Source organism: Haemorhous mexicanus, chromosome 11 (genome assembly GCF_027477595.1).
Source record: "Haemorhous mexicanus isolate bHaeMex1 chromosome 11, bHaeMex1.pri, whole genome shotgun sequence".
NCBI classification, from domain to species: Eukaryota; Metazoa; Chordata; class Aves; order Passeriformes; family Fringillidae; genus Haemorhous; species Haemorhous mexicanus.
Genome location: NC_082351.1, coordinates 23,011,472 through 23,027,006, shown reverse-complemented (window position 1 = coordinate 23,027,006; position 15,535 = coordinate 23,011,472). Strand labels below are relative to the sequence as shown.

The 15,535-nt window shown below is 51.2% G+C and overlaps 1 protein-coding gene across 1 annotated transcript in view; it reads right to left on the bottom strand.

Moving 5' to 3' along the window:
* Window positions 1–15,535, bottom strand: part of ITPR1 (inositol 1,4,5-trisphosphate receptor type 1) — a 163,560-nt gene that overhangs the window by 11,528 nt on the left and 136,497 nt on the right. The window contains exons 50-56 of the mRNA XM_059856856.1: window positions 14,815–14,990; window positions 13,996–14,160; window positions 12,568–12,763; window positions 11,969–12,070; window positions 9,894–10,033; window positions 8,289–8,454; window positions 6,983–7,143 (exon numbers count right to left, since the gene is read on the bottom strand). Of these exons, the coding sequence (XP_059712839.1) occupies window positions 6,983–7,143; window positions 8,289–8,454; window positions 9,894–10,033; window positions 11,969–12,070; window positions 12,568–12,763; window positions 13,996–14,160; window positions 14,815–14,990 (1,106 nt within the window). The remainder of the gene's footprint in view (window positions 1–6,982; window positions 7,144–8,288; window positions 8,455–9,893; window positions 10,034–11,968; window positions 12,071–12,567; window positions 12,764–13,995; window positions 14,161–14,814; window positions 14,991–15,535) is intronic.

Genomic DNA, 15,535 nt, shown 5'->3' with positions numbered 1-15,535 from the left:
CTCTGCTCGCCCCAAGGACTCACCACTCCTCACCCATGGACCCTGTGCCTCAGAGTCACAGGGTGCTGAAGGGCTAAATTCAACCCTCTCCAAAATAAATCCCCACAGCTGCCACCAAAGGGCTGCCCAGCAGCATAATTTACAGAATCACAGAATTATTTTGCTTGGAAAAAACCTCCAAGATCACCAAGTCCAAGCTGTGCCCCATCCCCACCTTGTCACCCAGCCCAGAGCACTGAGTGCCACGTCCAGTTGTTTCTTGAACACGAGCAGGGAAAGGCAGCAGCAGCAAATTTCAGTTTCTGTCATGGGAAGTTAGAAATCAGACCCACACAGCTACAAAAGAGCTCTGTGAAGCACTCTGAAAATGCATCTGTTTGTTTGTGGTGAGATGGGACTCCTCTTGGGTCTTTCTCAAGCTTCCTGGAAAAATCCCCACATCAGGTTCTCTCTCTGCTGCAAAGGGCTCACCATCACTTCTTCCACACCGAGCTGCACTTCCCCCCTCCATAAAAACCAGCACTTGATGGTGTCTCCCCCCTCCACACTCAGAACATTCTCAACTCCTCACATGGCCCGTGTTGTCCCACAGGAGACTGACAACAGAAGGTTTAGGGTGCAATAACCTCCTTTTCTCTGTTAAATACCCACGTGGCACTTGGGCTGGTGCAGAGCAGGGACCTGGAACACAGACACCATTCCCAGAGGTGGAGGATGAGCACGGCCCTACCCCTGGGACAGCTCTGCTGTGGGTGATCCCCGGAGCCCAGCTGAGCACACCCAGCCCGAGGGACCGCAGGGGACAGGGCTCCTGAGGGCCACGTCCTGCCTGCCCACCTCTGCACACCAACCTCCTCCTGCTGGGCTGTTTGAGCCCACTGAAGTAGGGCACGCTACGCCCCCACAGCTGGGCAGGACAAGCAATTCCCAACAGAGGCTGAGCTGCACAGCTGGTGGCAGTGGCTGCTGTCACCCACATCCTCTTGCACAAGGGCCGCGGGGTCAGGGGATGACTCAGGGCTGGCCTCGCCCCAGCCCGGGGCCACCTCGGGCACACTCAGCCCCAGGGGCCTTCTGGTCCCAGGGTTTGTGTTCCCAGTGCTCACCCCACGGTTTCCAGGCAGGAGCCTTCCCCCTCTCCGGGGTGCTGGCGCTGCTCCAGGAGCAGGACAGGCACCCACCCTGGCAGCTGTCTGGGATCCACCCAAACCCAGTTATGCAAACATCCATTCCCCAGAACTGCCCCAAGCCTTTCCTTCTGCTTTCATCCACCCAGGCCTTGCTCATACACACGCTCAGCCCAAGGGAAACCTTTGCCTGGTCAGCTGGGATGCCATCCTGAGATTCCCAGCACGGATACCCGGTGGTTTATCCAGGGAAATCAAGCACTGGGTTGGTAGGGATCTTAAAGCTCATCTTTGTTCCACCCCCTGCCATGGGCAGGGACACCTTCCACTGTCCCAGGTGGCTCCAAGCCCTGTCCAACCTGGCCTGGGACACTTGCAGGGACGGGGAAGCCACAGCTGCTCTGGGCACCCTGTGCCAGAGCTGGGGAAGATGAGGGTGACCATTCCTTTCTCCCAGTGCAGCTCCCAAGGGTGGAACAATTCCTCCCTAGGAGCACAAAGCTCAGCCCGTGCCCATGACACAGTGTTTCCAGCAGCCCAGGGCCTGCTGCCAAACACTCTGGGCTCTTCCAAGCCTCTGCCATGATTTCTTGATTAACCCTGTAATTATATTGGCTAACTCTGGCCAGCTATCTCAAGATGCAGCTTGTTGGGAAGTTACCACCAAACAAAGCACTGTCAGCTCCAGGTCACATCCTGACCTCCTTGGTCTTCCTCCTCCTCCTGTCCCAGCCTGCACCAGTACCACGGTGACTGGTAGCCCCAAAACCCCAATTTCCTCATCTGTAACCGAGTCATTTGCACGGGCTGCTCACTCCTGTGTCTGCAGCTGGTTTGCTCAATATTGATATGACAAATCTCTCCTATTTGACTCTGCCTGAAGTACAGGATTTCCAGGCACAAATGACAGATGAACATAACTACGTTTCCAACACTTTCTCAGACTGTAATTTCACATCCATATGTCTTTCACCAGTGCTGGAATCATTAAGGGCCTTTTGGAATGCTTTGGTTGGGAGTATCCTGGTGTGCCCTCGTCATTCCTGGGGGTGCTGCAGTGCAAAGCCACTCTTGGACATCTCCAGCTGGGTTTCACGGAGAGCCTGGGCCACTCCTCAAAGCCATCACCACTGCTGGATGCCACCTTCCTGCTGGGCTTCAGAGCACAGTGACTGTCCCTGCTGGATAACTCCCTGGGAAAGGCTTCAAGTCACACTTGCACTTCTGAAAGGAGGCAGTTTAAAAGCCTGACACTGATGGAATCTCATCTTTGCTTACCAGGAGGCTGTGCCTTGGCAGCAGTCACTCAAACCCAGAATCAGAAACACTTTCCTTTACAGGACACCAAGGAAAAAGCCCAATATATACTTAAATCCCCAAGTTTGTACACAGAGGTTAGCTAAGGTACAAAGGAAAATCTGTAGCCTTCATTCCCATTCCAAATTCCTTTAAGGCTACCTGTGCCATCACTGCTATTTGTAAATGGTTCCTTTTCAATGACAACACAATCCAGATTTGGAACTCAGCGCCCTCGATCCGGACATGGAGCTTGGGCAATCGTGACACCTCTGCCTCATTTCTGCAGTGAGGGCTGCTAATGACACAGATCCTGCTTGGACTGAAAACAAAGGGGAACTGCAGGAGCTACTCAGGAAGATCCATGCTACCAACTTTTCCAAAGCAGCCTTTATCTTCTAACGAGCACATCTGCATGCACAACCTGACAGCCCACTGCTCGAGGTGGGAGCAGGGGATGCAGGAGTTGGGCATGCAAATCTTTGTCTGTGCTGTGACAGCCCATGCAGCTGCCTGCAGACAGCTCAGGAATGCACACAAACCCCGGGTGCCTGTGTGGTTTTCTCCTTACCGAGCTGCAGAGTGAGAGATTTTACATATTCTAAATGCCTGCACACAGCTGGCTGTGGCAGAGCCCTGCCAAGGCCCCGGTGACAGCTGAGCTGGCAGGGCTGCTCTGCTGCCCAGGCTGCCACAGCAACCACAGGCAAAGGCCAGAACTCCAGGAGGAATTCTCAAGCCAGGATGGGAAGATAAGACATTTAAATGAACTAATCTGCAGGGAGTTGCACGGAGTTCACATGAGTCATCTGGGTGTGGATGTCAATGTCTGGCCAAGGCGATAAGTGGATCCCCCCACCTCCCACACACAGGGTGTTATTCAGACATCACCTGATCTTCCTGGTGACTGCAGAGCCTCCAGAACCGGGGCCTTTGTTCCTGGGAATCACGGGAGGCACCCTCAGCATCCTTCCCCAGCCCTGCTCCAAGCACGGAGCCAGCCCCTCTCTCTGCAGGATGGAGCAGACACATCCCTGCTCCAGCCAGGAGAGCTGTACAAACACCAGGAGCTGAGGATCATCTCTGCCACCAAGAGATGTTCCCCCACACCCACAGCACTGTCTGTGCCATCAAACTGATATTAAGGAGGTGGCTCAGGGATGCAGTGCCAAGGGCAGCTGCTCCATGCCAGCTGCTGAGGTCCATGTGCCATCTCCTGGCACCGTGAGGCTGCCAGGGCAGGGGTAGCAGGCCAGGGTGGCTCAGGGCAGCAGTGGGGTGTGCACAGCCCCAGCTTCCCCCACCCCACCCCTGCAGCCCCATTCCCTGAGCATCCCCAGCCATTCCCAGCACAGATTCCTGAGATACCCCGAGTTTGACATCATCTGTGGCAGCAGGCACACGCTCCCCTCCTGATGAAAGGGAATATTATCCCTGTTTACAGCAGCAGGAATTCCAGCCTCCATCAGCAGCCTGGACCTGCAGCTACAAGCCCAGGGCAGCCTGGCCCTGCATGGGACTCAACCAAACCAGTCCAGATCCAGAGCCACCAACAGCCCCAAACTGGTGCCAGAACAGGGCTGTGGGAGGGACAGCCACAGCAGCACTGTCAGAACAGGTAACAGATTTTATTTTACAGAATCCCAGACAGGTTTGGGTTAGAAAGGACCTTAAAGTTCATCTCACTGGGCAGGGACACCTCCCACTAGCCCAGGCTGCTCGGGTCAGATCACTGCTGGGTTTTTTTAATTTTGATTTTTTTGATCAGTCTTCAGTGCCCTAAACTCAACTCTATTTCCCAGTGCACCTGTTGACTTCTTTCCTCGTGATGTGTTTGAACTTAATGAGCTTCTGTCGGTGCAGAAATATAAAATTCACTAAGGAATTGTAGTTAATAATTGATTTTCAAGGCTACAATTTCTTTTAATGTGGGGCCAGGATCGTGGAGGGTGCAGGATGAATGCTATGGGCCAGATCCAGCTCTGCCATACCCAATACAGTGGGAATCCTCAAAACTGCCTTTCTACACACATTATTTTTAGACAAGAAAGCATCAAAATTCAAGATCACTCTTAAAGGTGCCTGAATATTCACTAACTGCATAAATGAAATTGTCCAGGATACTTTTGATACCACAGCTTAAAATATCTTTAGAGCACTGTACGAGCAGCACTGGAAGCAGCTCACAAACTGACAGTGGATATAATTTAAGTGTCCTAAATTCTTTATTTTTTTTCTTTACTGTTCTATAGTGTCGGAACAACCCACAAATACTAAATGGCAAAGACAATTCTTAAAACTGTATTTTCTTAAATTTTTTTCCTTTCATTTATCAAGGGGCAGAAATCCAAGAGTATTCTGAAGGCATTTTGTTGGGAGTCAGAGCACAGGTGAAACGTTTGAGGTGTGCTCTGCCACCACAGTGGGACTCGGAGCACATGATGCTTCCTGCCCCAGCTCCTAAAAATGGGAACGAGCAGCAGCTGAACGCTGGTCCCACGCACAGCCCGGGGAGGACGTGCCCCATCTCTGCCACTATCCAAGATGTTACAGTGCCACCTTCAGTCTGAAAGACGGGAGGAAAATCCCTTTAAAAGCCAGCCATGCCCCAAGGAGGCTCCCCAGGAGAGGCTGGTGGCTGCCACAGGAACGAGAAGGCAGCACCTCCCCAGTGAATCTCTGCCTTGGCACTCATGGAATTCATTTAATTTAAAGCTTTCCTCGGCCTGTCCCTCTGCATTCACGGGATTTTGCCCAGAGAGGTTGAGGCTGGGGAGTCCCCATCCCTGGCAGTGCCCAAGGCCAGCTTGGAGCAGCCTGGCACAGTGGGAGGTGTCCTTGCCATGGCAGGGGTGGCACTGGGTGGCTTTAAGGTCCCTCCAACCCAAACCAATCTGGAATTCTAAGAACACAGAAAGCTTGAGGAGCAGATGAACCAGGCCCCACCCAAATTATCCCTAAAACCACCTTAAATGGGAAAAAGCCACTTCTGGCTCCTACAGCAGCCAGGTCTGCTAGAGAAACAGATTCATCATGTTTTACACCCAGATTTTAGGGCAGAAAAGGAAGTTCTAATGTTAAAGGACACCAGAAAAAAATCGATTTTCAGAGTAAGCTTTGCCAAATGGCTCCTCAGGAATCCATGGACCACAGAGGACTCCAGAGTCAGGGCACAGCAGCCTAAGCCTGGGGCAGGATGGTGACAGAGCCCTGAGGTGAAATCCACATTTCCTGCCTGTCCTACACTCCTGCAGGTACACCCCACATTCACCAACCCTCACTGAGACCTGCTCTCAGATCTTCTTTTACAACTGGCTCATGAAATGCAAACCCCACCAACTACAGACACACTCCAAACCTCTACCTAGAGCACATGGTTATATAAAACTGCATCTGCATGAGACACTCTGCCTATGCATAATTTATCCCTACTCCCATGCACACACAGTAATTAGCCCTTGCTGACACTTAATGAATGGGAATTCTCATAAAGGTTCTCCAGTTTTTGTGCTTCATGCAAACATATTCAGTGACTAATTTTTGGTTCTTATCTAATCCAAACCGTTCATCTGTAATCATGAATCGGTTGCCAATTGAAACTTTCTTTAAACTGGCTTTAACAACAACAAAAACACAGCACAAAATCATCTCTGAGAAGCAAAAGCACAACACAAAATTGTCTTTTAGAAGCAAAAACCCTTCAGAAGTGCAGTGCTTCCCCCTGAAGTCATGCGTGCTGTGGGGGGATAAAGGAAGGGAGCAAAAGAATCAGGCAGGCTGGAAGGCAGCAGTGATGCACTTGGTTATCTCACTGTGCTAATCCTCCATCAGGTGACTGCTCACAAGATTGCTTTAAGCCCTCATTACTGAGGCAGAACTCCAGAAGTAGGACGGACACTTTGGTGACCCCAAAATAACACGCTTGACCTCGGAGGGGGCTCGGGGGGATTGACAGAGCCACCCCAGGCAGCTGGAACCTCCCAGCAGATGGGCAGGGAGGGGAGGCAGCAAAGGGCTCTGCTCTAAAGAAATCACACTGAAATTCTATAAATCAAACAGCTTTTGCTCGCCAGCCAGGAGACACAAATTGGTGACTGGGCTTCGGATGTAATTCCAGGAGCTCTGAACCTGCAGCTTGGCAGAGATGAGGCTTTTAATTCTCTCATTAAAAGCCCTTCCAATTGAGTAGACATTAATTGTAGTTTTTCACAATAATAAGCTCCAATCATATGACAACAAATCCTACAAGTCAGTTGGAGATATTTATACCAGGACAGGTTATAACCTGTTGGTTGTGCTTCAGATACTTCCACCAGCTTGAAAATACTCCCCCTAAATGTGAATTTAAGGCAGAACAGCTTCTCTTCCCCTGATCCAAGCCAGGGGGAGTACCTGGCTGTCACCACTCAGTGTCACCTGCTCCAGCACACACACAGAGGGCTCTGAGGGTTGGGAAGTCACAGGTACATTTACAAAATAAATACAATACAGAGCACTGTGCCCAACATTCCACTGGACTGGTCAAATCTAGGGAAAAAAAAGCAAAACTCCAAACTCACCTTGATCATTTCTGCCACGTAACTCTCTGGTCCTGTGTATTCTGTGGAATCTTTGACTTTCACTAAGACAATAAAGCACAAATAGTGCCACATGTTGTGCTCTTCCTTAATGTGCTCTTCAAAGGTCACTGTCTTGTTGTCAAACTTATCTCTCTCCAAACCTGTGAGAGGACACAGGGAGAACCCTGAGTGTTTGCCAGCTGGGGACCAGGGAAATCAGCTCTAGCACAAAACTGGTTTCTAAAGTCTGCTACACTTCTGCAAGTCACTGTCACTCTGGAATGGACACTGAATATCAGGATAAAATGTGACAAACACCCAGGGAGAGGAGGAAGGAGAGGAGGAAGGAGAGGAGGAAGGAGAGGAGGAAGGAGAGGAGGAAGGAGAGGAGGAAGGAGAGGAGGAAGGAGAGGAGGAAGGAGAAAGAAGGAGAGGAGGAAGGAGAAAGAAGAAGAGGAGAAAGGAGAAAGAAGAAGAGGAGAAAGGAGAAAGAAGAAGAGGAAGAAGAGGAGAAAGGAGAAAGAAGAAGAAGAGGAGAAAGGAGAAAGGAGAAAGAAGAGGAGAAAGGAGAAAGAAGAAGAAGAGGAGAAAGGAGAAAGAAGAAGAAGAGGAGAAAGGAGAAGAGAAAGGAGAAAGAAGAAGAGAAAGGAGAAAGAAGAAGAGAAAGGAGAAAGAAGAAGAGAAAGGAGAGGAAAAAAGGTCAGACAAGAAAGAAAAGAAAAGAAGAGGAGGAAAAGAAGGAAGAGAGAGTAAAGTGTAACAAGTACTGCTTATATTTATTATACATAACAGAAAAAAATTGGTTAAAAAAGGCAACAGCCCTGTAGCAAGCAGTTAGTTGGATTTCATAACACATCTCCTATTTTTGGGCAAACTGATAGCAAAAGCAACGTTTGCTTTGCAGCAAATTTCCAAAGGTTATCCCATCAGGCTGTGTGTTATGCAACACAGCAGGACCATGTCAGTCAACCACAGCACCTCCACTCCCAACCTCCTGGTGGGAACAGCTTCCACAGGCACGCTTGGAAAAAGTGACTGCTCATAAAATCCCTCCTGTTCCCATAGGAAACTGTTCTTCGAGGCAGAGGGGAAGCAAGAACTGAAGTCTTGAGGAAAAATGGCATCCTGAGCATTCCCCATCTGCTGCTGCTGCCAAGCTGCAGTGCACGTGGTACCCAGGAACATGAACTGGCTGGGGAATGCAAGGAGGAACAGCCAGCAATTCAAGGCTTTTTCCTCTGAGCCTGCAGCTATCCCTGGCTTACCCAGAGTAACCCCTTCGTGTTAAGTGTGTCTCCACACTTACCACAAATAAAGCAAGTTGTTTTTAAAATTTCTTCTTTCTTCTGTTTTTCACTCCTTAAATCAGCAAAGGTGTCAATGATCACCCCAAAAATCAGGTTCAGGACAATGATGATGACCATGAAGAAGAACAACAGATCATAGATCACTCTAGCAGCAAAGAGAGGTTCCTGCAAGATACATTTTGGAATTATTAACAGCCCAATTAGGAACATATCTCACACTTAATACCACCCTGCCCCACACCCCTTTGCCTGAGGTTCTCCCCTGCTAATGCTCTCCAAGGAGAACTCAACTCAGAACATTAAATGAAACTAAAATGCAAAAATCACTGGAAGAAAAGCCAAATTAGTCAGCTGCCAGTGTGGGATCTCTGCAGAGCTGCTCTTCCTGTGTCCAAGATTTTGGACTTCTCTCACTTTGACAAGAGAAAAAACTCTTCTCTCACACATTGAAATTTGTTCTCACCCCTCCCTGAAGCCCTTCCAAATTATATCCTTATATTAATGTGCAGTATATCAACAGAGGATCAGTGTGGACCATAAAGTTTTTAACTGGAATTTAATATCATTAATTGCATTTAACAGCCATGTAAGCTGGACTTCTCAGTGCACATTCCACATTTATTGCAGGCCTGAAAATCCAAAATATCCAACCCCCATTTTCACAATCATCCTGCCAGTCAAGTGCCAAATTTATTATTAAGAATAAAGTAACTTTGAAGGCCAAGTTTTGGAAAAACACTTTGAAATGTCAGGTAAAACAAAAAAGCACTGCCCCCAATGTGGCTTTGGGAGTGACAGCCTGAGCCTCAGATCACAGAACCAGCACAGAATGGTAGAATGGGTGGGAAGGGACTTAAATCCCCCCCAGTGCCACCCCTGCCATGGCAGGGACACCTCCCACTGTCCCAGGTGTCCCCAAGCCCCAGTGTCCAGCCTGGCCTTGGGCACTGCCAGGGATCCAGGGGCAGCCCCAGCTGCTCTGGGCACCGTGTGCCAGGGCCTGTCCACCTTCCCAGGGAAGAATTTCTTCCTAAATGATGGACACAAAAGCTTAAACAGCAGTCAGAGGGGGAGCCAGAGGGTGTTATGGAAAATTCCTGCTGCTTAGCCTGGTCCTCACTCTGATGACAGCTCCAAACCACATCATCCTTCCTCCCCCACACTCCCACCAGCCCAGCCTGGTCCCTGTCCTCTCCTCCCTCCCATCTGACACATTAGCTCTCCCTAGGGATGCTCCCACCAAAGCTGGTGCCCCTGGCATCCAGCAGCCAGCACAGCACTTCCCTGAGCCACCTCAGGCTCCTCCCTCACTGATCCGTGCTCATCTCCTTCCTTCAGCTCCTCAACTCCCAGCTCACACTGCTGGCTCCCCACTGCTGCTCTCTGGGCCCACTCTGGACATCCCAGAAGGGATGAAAGCCTGGGAGGAGTGGCTGGAGCTCAGCGTGACCCCCAGGGCTGTCACCCCAGGGATGGCACCCCAGGGATGGCACCGCAGGAGCAGCACGTCCCTCTGTGTGTTTGGAGCAGTGCTTTCCCAGCACAGCAGATGCCAGCCCTGCTCAGTAGCACTCCTCCACCCCCAGCCCTGGTAATTTATTTACCTCTTTGGAAGGTTTCCTGAGCACATCACCTACTCCACCCCCGCTCCTGAGCCCGTGACTCAGAACAGTAACAATGCACATCAGCAGCGTCTCGCACGTATGCTCCTTGTTCTCTTCCTCCATCTCCTCAGTGAGCAGCTCTGGGAACACAGCAAGCAAAGACACGTTGCACAGCCAAGATTAGCTCTAAATCCTCCTCTCCATTCTCTGCTGGGTATGCTCTCTCCCCCTTCACACTGCCAGCCTGTGCTGCAAAGCCCTGTAGGTTCATTCCCCAATAATCACAGAACAGTGTGGGCTGGGGGGACCTCTGCAGATCCCCCATCCAACCCCAGCCCAGCAGGGTCACCTGGAGCAGTGACACAGAGCACATCCAGGTGGGTTGGGATGTCCCAGAGAGGGACACTCCACGATTCCCTGGGAGCTGCTCCAGGGCTCTGCCCCCTCCCTGGAGAGAAGCTCTTCCTCATGCTGAGGTGGAACTCATGGTTTAGTTTATGGTCACTGCTCCTGTCCTGTCACTGGGAACCACTGGGAAGGGTCTGAAACCATCCTCTGACACCCCCTGGGGACATTGTAAGGATTGATGGGATCCCCTCTCAGTCTTCCTTGGACTAAACAGGCCCTGAACAGTCTCTGCCCATAAGGGAGATGCTCCAGACCCTGGACCCTCTCCAGAGCCCCCCTGGGAGCAGATCTCCTCCCTGCCCTCCTCTCCCCACCACCAGTTTTCTTTTGTGCCTGAACTGCTGCCTGTGACTTGGTGAAATCTCTTCCCATCCCTGCTCTCATGCACAGCTCAGCTCAGCAGATGCCTGTTTATACAGAACCCGAGCTTTTTGACAGCTCAGAGGACAAAGTGTTGCCTCTTCCACTCTCCCCTGGTGCCTGACAGATTGCACAGCCTTTGGGCTGCACTCAAAATGGCAACTTCCACTCGGAGCTTTCAAATGGCTAAAAGATCACTGCTTGTGGAAACAGCATTCTGCCAGAAAAGCAACACACCTCTTCTGACCTTCTCTTCGCTCAGCTCGAGGCTCCAACTTCACTGCTTCACTTGCAGAGCTGCTAAAATCCACTCCCTAACCTCACACACTCCCCTGTGCCCAATAAACATCTCACAAAAACGCTCCTGAGCAGATCCCACCTTCCCACAGGCAGCCCTGGAGGGGCCCCAGTCCCTGGGCAACCCTGAAATAACCAAAACCCGAGAGCCCTGGCCAAATATGGGGCACCAGGAGCACCCCTGAGCACACCAGACCCTGGCACTATGCTGATCATTGGTGATACAAAAACATCCCTGAGTTTTCCTTCCTGCAGCCAGAATGAAGGAGCTGAAAGAAGCAGCTTTTCCTGCAGCAAGGTTGAATTTTACTGTCTCAGAGAGGACCCCTGAGCCAAGCAGAGCCTCTCCTCCTGCGAGCAGGGCTGGTGGCCATCGTTGACCTTTGGTGGCCGTGCAAGAGCTGCCCTTCCCAGAGAAACTGGGACGTTCTGTTTGCCCCTCCCAGCCAGCACCGTAAATCTCCCACATGGAAATTACATTTTCTAGAAATAAAACTGAAATATTTCAATACCCAGGTAATATCTCACTTTCTCGATCTCCAAAGCCCCCAGACCTATCCTTGTCTACTTAATCCATGGAGCACTTCCTGCCATGATATTAAAAGAGTTTCCTTAGTTTGAGACAGAGCAATGCTGCCAATAAACCATATTTCACAGGGCATTATCCTCTGAGATCACATTTAATAGCCTCATGTTTTAAAATAATAAACTTTGCAAAGAGGCAAACTGCATCTCTTCCTTCTGCAATTGATGCAGAAAATTAAAGAGTGTGGCAGTGTTTTATGAAGTCTGGTTTAGTTGTAAGTTTCTCTGCTTTAGTCGCTTCATGTAACAGATGTTATTTATGCTGCTGGCCTAAATTAATCCTATTTCAAGTTAATCTCGTGATAGCTTTGTTCTCAAATTTATTGCATAGGATTTTCTGAAGAAGTCATTTTAATTGAAGGTGATTAAGTAAAAAGAGAGTGCAAACTCAGGGTGTGAGTTAGGAATCCCAGAGAGGTACTCACGGTCGGAGGGGATGATGGAGGAGCAGTTCTCACTGCTCCCTGCCTTGCACACATCTGAGTAGAGGAACTCCCCAGTCATGGTCTCACCGGGCTCTGTGCGATCTGAAACCACAAAATGCTGCATCAAAGGATGCTCCAACACCTTGCAAGGTGACTCCTCAGGTATCAGGGCTCCCCATCTCACACTCAGGGTGCAATTACAAGGCATTCAGAGCAGTATCTTACCATAGAGTTTGGAAGGGCACAGTTACTCCCTGATTTACACATTCCATGGTTTTAAATTCAACCACAAAAGCTTTTTTGTTTCCTAGATTCACTGAGGTTGGAAAAGACCTCCAAGATTCTTCATTCAGTGGCTGATGTCCCACCGTGTCCCCATCCCAGAGCACTGCCACGTCCTTGGACACCTTCAGGGATGGGCACTCCAAACCTCCCTGGGCAGCCCCTTCCAAGGCCTGACCATCCTTTCCATGGAGAAATTCCTGCTGCTGTCCCACCCGGGCACCCCTGGCACAGCTGGAGCCCCTTCCCCTTGTCCTGTCCATGCCCTGGGGTACAAGAACCAACACAACCCAGGGGAAGGAGCTGCTGGCACTGACCTGGCAGCAGGGTCTCGTTGGGGAGCTTGTCCACTTCCAGGATGAAGTCATCCTTGAAGAAGAGGTAGCCCACGATGGAGAACAGGTAGACCAGGATGAGGGCCAGCACGGCCGTCAGGATGATGGAGCGCCCGTTGCGCGTGACGCTCTTGATGACGTTGAGCAGCGTCTCCTCCCGGTACACCAGGTCAAAGAGCTGGGGACAGCAGCAGCAGCACATGGAGCACCTGCAGCACTGCTGCCACCGTGCCCTGGCCCAAGCACTCGGAGCAGGAGGAACTGAGGCAGCTGTGCCCTCCCCTGCAGCAGCCTGGCCAGCAGCCCTTGCTGCAGGCAGGTGTTCCTGCCTCGGTGCTAGACACACACCAAGCTGCCAGCACACACTGCTGCCTGGCTTTTATTTGATAGTGTTATCTACCCCCTCACAGCCTCCAAACAGCTCACTTCAAATTGCAACTCGCTATTTTCCTTAAATCTTAATTTATTGAGCATTTTATAAATAAGCAATACTCTTTCCCCAAAATCTGTATTTAGATTTCTCTGCTGATGTTTCCTTCATTTTTCACTGGGTCTGGGACAACCCACAGCAGAGCCCAGGCAGGTTGTGGCTGTGATCCTGGTGGATCACAGGACAGGTACTTGTTAAACTGGACCACCATGAACACAGCAAACAACCAGCTCAGGTACCAGAGGATGTGGCAAACACCAGCCAAAGCCACAAAAATAGCCAGTTCTGAATGGGATTCAGCTTTGCTTCAACAGTGACACATCTTCACCACCATCATGGGGTCCCCTCCCTCAGAGCCATTCTAGAAGCACTGTGCTGTGCAAGGGCAATGCCACCCCAGGCAGAGGGAATGTGTGCCAGGATCCGTGTCCCTCTGTGAGGGCTGGAGCCTGGGTACAGCCATGGAGACACTCCAGAGTCTGCTCAGAGAGCACAGACACTGTGCTACAGTTATTGATAATAACACAGCAAAGCATCACAGCCCTTCTCATTCTACCCCACGGCAGGGACACCTCCCACTGTCCCAGGCTGCTCCAGCCCCAGTGTCCAACCTGGCCTTGGGCACTGCCAGGGATGCAGGGCAGTCCCAGCTGCTCTGGGCACCCTGTGCCAGGGCCTGCCCACCCTGCCAGGGAAGAATTTCTCCCTCATATCTCATCTAAGCCTCTCCTCTTTTGGTTTAAATCCATCCCCCCACGTCCTCTCCCTATCTGTCTGTGCAAGAAGTCACACATCAGCAGAAGGGACGTGGCAGGACTCCTGCTGTCTCCCTCAGTAACTTCTCCTAAAGGAAACCTCATCTGTGGCTTTTCCCAGTGTCTGTTCTACAGTTTCCCAGCAGAAAAGCAGAAATTCTCCTGGATATACCCAGGATGGGACTTCACAAACAGAGATGTTCTGAGGGCCAAGCAAACACCCACCAAGAGGCTGTAAAAGAACTCGTGCACGAAGAGCCCCAGGGCACAGATCAGCAGGTACAGCAGGTGATAGAGGAACTCCACGTCCATGATCATGGCCTTGTATCCTCGCGTGAAGGTTCCGCAGTTACCCACAAAACTCATCAGGAAAATGATTTTATTACAAACCTAAGGAAAGATCAACCATAAATTAGGTACAATCTCAGGGAACACAGATTGTTTATTCAAGCTGGAGGTAACTAGGCACTTTGCTGGGCAATTCTTTCCAATGCCTGACCACCTTTCCATGGGGAAATTCCTGCTAATGTCCAACCTGAGGCTCCCCAGCCCAGCCTGAGGCTGCTCCCTCTGCTCCTGTCTCTGTTCCCTGGAGCACAGCCCGACCCCCCCGGCTGTCCCCTCCTGGCAGGAGCTGTGCAGAGCCACAAGGTCCCCCCTGAGCTCCTTTGCTCCAGACTGAGCCCCTTCCCAGCTCGCCCCCATCAGACTCACAGTGCATCACCTCGTGAGCCTCACACAACCCCATAAATACTGAGGCACTTTGGGTGAACAACCTCGTGCTTTAGGTCACAGACTCCTCCCCATGCCTGTCTGAAGCTGGAGCTGTTCCTACACTGAGCAAAACCTCAGAGCTCTGTCTGCAGCCTGGGGAACCAGGACTAAATGAACAACTCAGAGCCCTCGTGCGAGGAGCAGCCCAGGGAGGGAATTACTCCTGTCACCACCTTGTCCCAGGCTATTTCTGCTCCACATTTTCACACACAGGTAAGGAACCCTGACATCGGGGGCAGGAGGAGGTCAGGGAGCCCCCTGGGCTCTTACATTGAAGGCTCCCAGCAGGAACAGGGTGGGCTGCAGCCCCACGGAGAAGATGAGGCGCAGGATGGTGGAGGCGATCAGGGCGCGGATGCCGTGGGGCTTGGGCAGGGCGATGACGATGGCCAGCGAGATGAGCATGGCTGTCCACAGCAGGCCAGACAGGTGGGGCTCCAGCGTGCCTGGGCAGAGGCAGAACAGACCCATTGCTGCACAGCCAAACCCAGCAGAGCACTGCCACGTGTCCTGCCTCGGCTGGGGCATCACCCACCCACCTTCAGCCAGCCCTGGAGGCACAGCAGCACCCGAGCCAGAGCCTGCAGCAGGCTTTCATTACAAACTCCTCACTAAACCCTTATGCAGGTGATAAATGCTACAGGATCTTGGCTGTGGTGCTCACACCTGAGTGCTGAGGGCCCTTTGCAGCCCCTCTCGCTGTGCAGGTGAGGACACTCCCTGACACTCCCCCTGAAGTCCTTTTGGTCAGACCCTCACACCCATTTTTGGCATCTCTTGCTATTTCTGGGTCTATTTAGACTGTCCCCTGAGACTGGCTGCTTACACAACACTGAGCCTGTGTAGCTAAAAATACATTTCCCTGAAAGAGCCATAAAACAGACCCAGCCCAAAACACCATTTACCCAGGTTTATGCAGAATGGCAGACACCTCTTCCTCAAAGCTGACTTAAAATCTTTTTGCCTTCAAGCAACTGGTTCCTCAACAGAC